At 40.4% G+C, this 1790-nt stretch overlaps 1 protein-coding gene across 1 annotated transcript; it reads right to left on the reverse strand.

The window, feature by feature from the left end:
- Nucleotides 1-893: 893 nt before the first annotated feature.
- LOC145157612 (uncharacterized) lies at nucleotides 894-1427 on the reverse strand. The gene has a single exon (XM_079076638.1). It carries the CDS (start codon nucleotides 1425-1427, stop codon nucleotides 894-896), a length of 534 nt encoding a protein of 177 aa, XP_078932764.1.
- Between the last annotated feature and the right edge of the window lie 363 nt (nucleotides 1428-1790).

Consider the following 1790-nt stretch of genomic DNA (forward strand, 5'->3'; position numbering starts at 1 on the left):
TAAATTTATACTCTACGACTTTCATTTAGACTTCGTCGGCTAACTTTAACTTTATTTTTAATATTATTATTTTTAACAGACCGGGACAGGAAAATCCGTTAAAAATTCATAACTTCTTCATCTGACGTCCGTTTTTATCTGTCTTTTTACCGTTGTACTATTTTTGATGAGACCTTCAATTCTCATTTAAGTTGTGTCGGCTAAATACCGTTCGATTTTTATTTCGAATTTTTTGTTGTCTACTGCTAAACCGAAACTTAGAAAAATCATAACTTCCTCATATGAAGTCAGATTTTGACGTTCCTTTTATGAAAGTTCTCGGTTTAACATAATCTACAACTTTCATTTAGATTGTTATGGCTAAAAACCCTTTTATTGAAAATTCACTTTTTACACTGAACAGTGTTTTGTCGGTTTTGTCGCGGATCTTCCATTGGTCATAACTTCTTCGTTATAACTCGGATTTCAGTGTTCTTTATATTTTTGGAAACCTTGTTACAATCTCTACCACTTTGTTCATCCTAATTAAGATTATTGAACATTTTATTTTTGACCTAAATTTGACTGGTGTTACAGGTGGCTATCTTTAGCCTTGTAAATACACTAAGTATTTTAATTCGATGGCTATTCTTAGCCTTGTAAATACACTAAGTATTTAATTTGATGGCTATTCTTAGCCTTGTAAATACACTAAGTATTTTAATTTGAATACACTGAGTATTTTAATAGGATGGCCATTCAAATACACTGGGTATTTTAATAAAACAGTTATGATTAGCCTTGTAAATACACTGAGTACTTTGTTTTCGTAAAAGGAAAGGTGAAGTGGTGTGCCTAGGTGCACTGAGCCTTGGGCGTTGAACGTCCCCCGGGTGATCAGTCCGGGCGGCAGATTAGAAATGAAACTTCCTTAGATTTCTGGCGTTCCACGTTCGTGGGATTTGCCTTCCCTCCATTGTTTCGATCGCATATGCACCGCTGGGGTGGGCCTCAAAGACCTTGTATGGTCCCTCCCACATGGGGCCTAGCTTTCCTTGCAGTTGGCCGTGGCGTGCCTCATTTCGCATTAGGACGTAATCCACTACTTTGAAAGCTTTCTCTTTGACTATTTGGTTGTAGTACCTTTCCACAACGTTTTTGTAAGTTGCTTGACGGATGTTTGACCATTCACGCTTCTCTTCGATGAGCTCCAGGTTTGCTCTTAGATCCTTTTTATTGCTTGCTTCTTCGAAATGGGTCGTCCGGAATGACCCAACCGTTAGTTCTACCGGTAGCATCGCTTCCGTTCCGTAGGTTAGGCTAAAGGGAGTTTCTTTCGTGCTCGCTCTTGGCATCGTCTTGTACGACCAGAGCACTCCCCGTAGTTCTTCGGCCCAATTGCCCTTAGCTTTTCCCAAACGCTTCTTAATTCCATTCACCAACGTCATGTTGGACACTTCTGTTTGGCCATTGGCTTGGGGGTGCACTACCGACGTGAATCGTTGCTCAATTCCTTTCTCAGCGTACCAACCTCAGAACGGGTTCTCGACAAATTGCAATCCGTTATCACTGATGAGTACCTTCGGTATTTCAAACCTTGTTATCATATTTTCCCATAGAAACTTTATAATCTGTCTTCCGGATATGAATGCTAACGGCTCAGCTTCTATCCACTTGGTAAAGTAGCCTACCGTGACTACCAGGTACTTTACTTTACCCATGGCATCTAGGAATGGTCCAACGATATCAATTCCCCACTGGTAGAACGGCCATGGACTAGAGATACTTGTCAGAGGCGACGGTGGGTTCCT

The sequence above is a fragment of the Lactuca virosa genome, chromosome 2 (assembly GCF_052849685.1).
Source record: "Lactuca virosa cultivar CGN04683 chromosome 2, Lactuca_virosa_CGN04683_v6, whole genome shotgun sequence".
Taxonomy (NCBI): domain Eukaryota; kingdom Viridiplantae; phylum Streptophyta; class Magnoliopsida; order Asterales; family Asteraceae; genus Lactuca; species Lactuca virosa.

Bases quoted from the DNA above. Each gene is read 5' to 3' on its own strand.
- LOC145157612 (XM_079076638.1), bottom strand. From the start codon at position 1,427: ATGACGTTGGTGAATGGAATTAAGAAGCGTTTGGGAAAAGCTAAGGGC.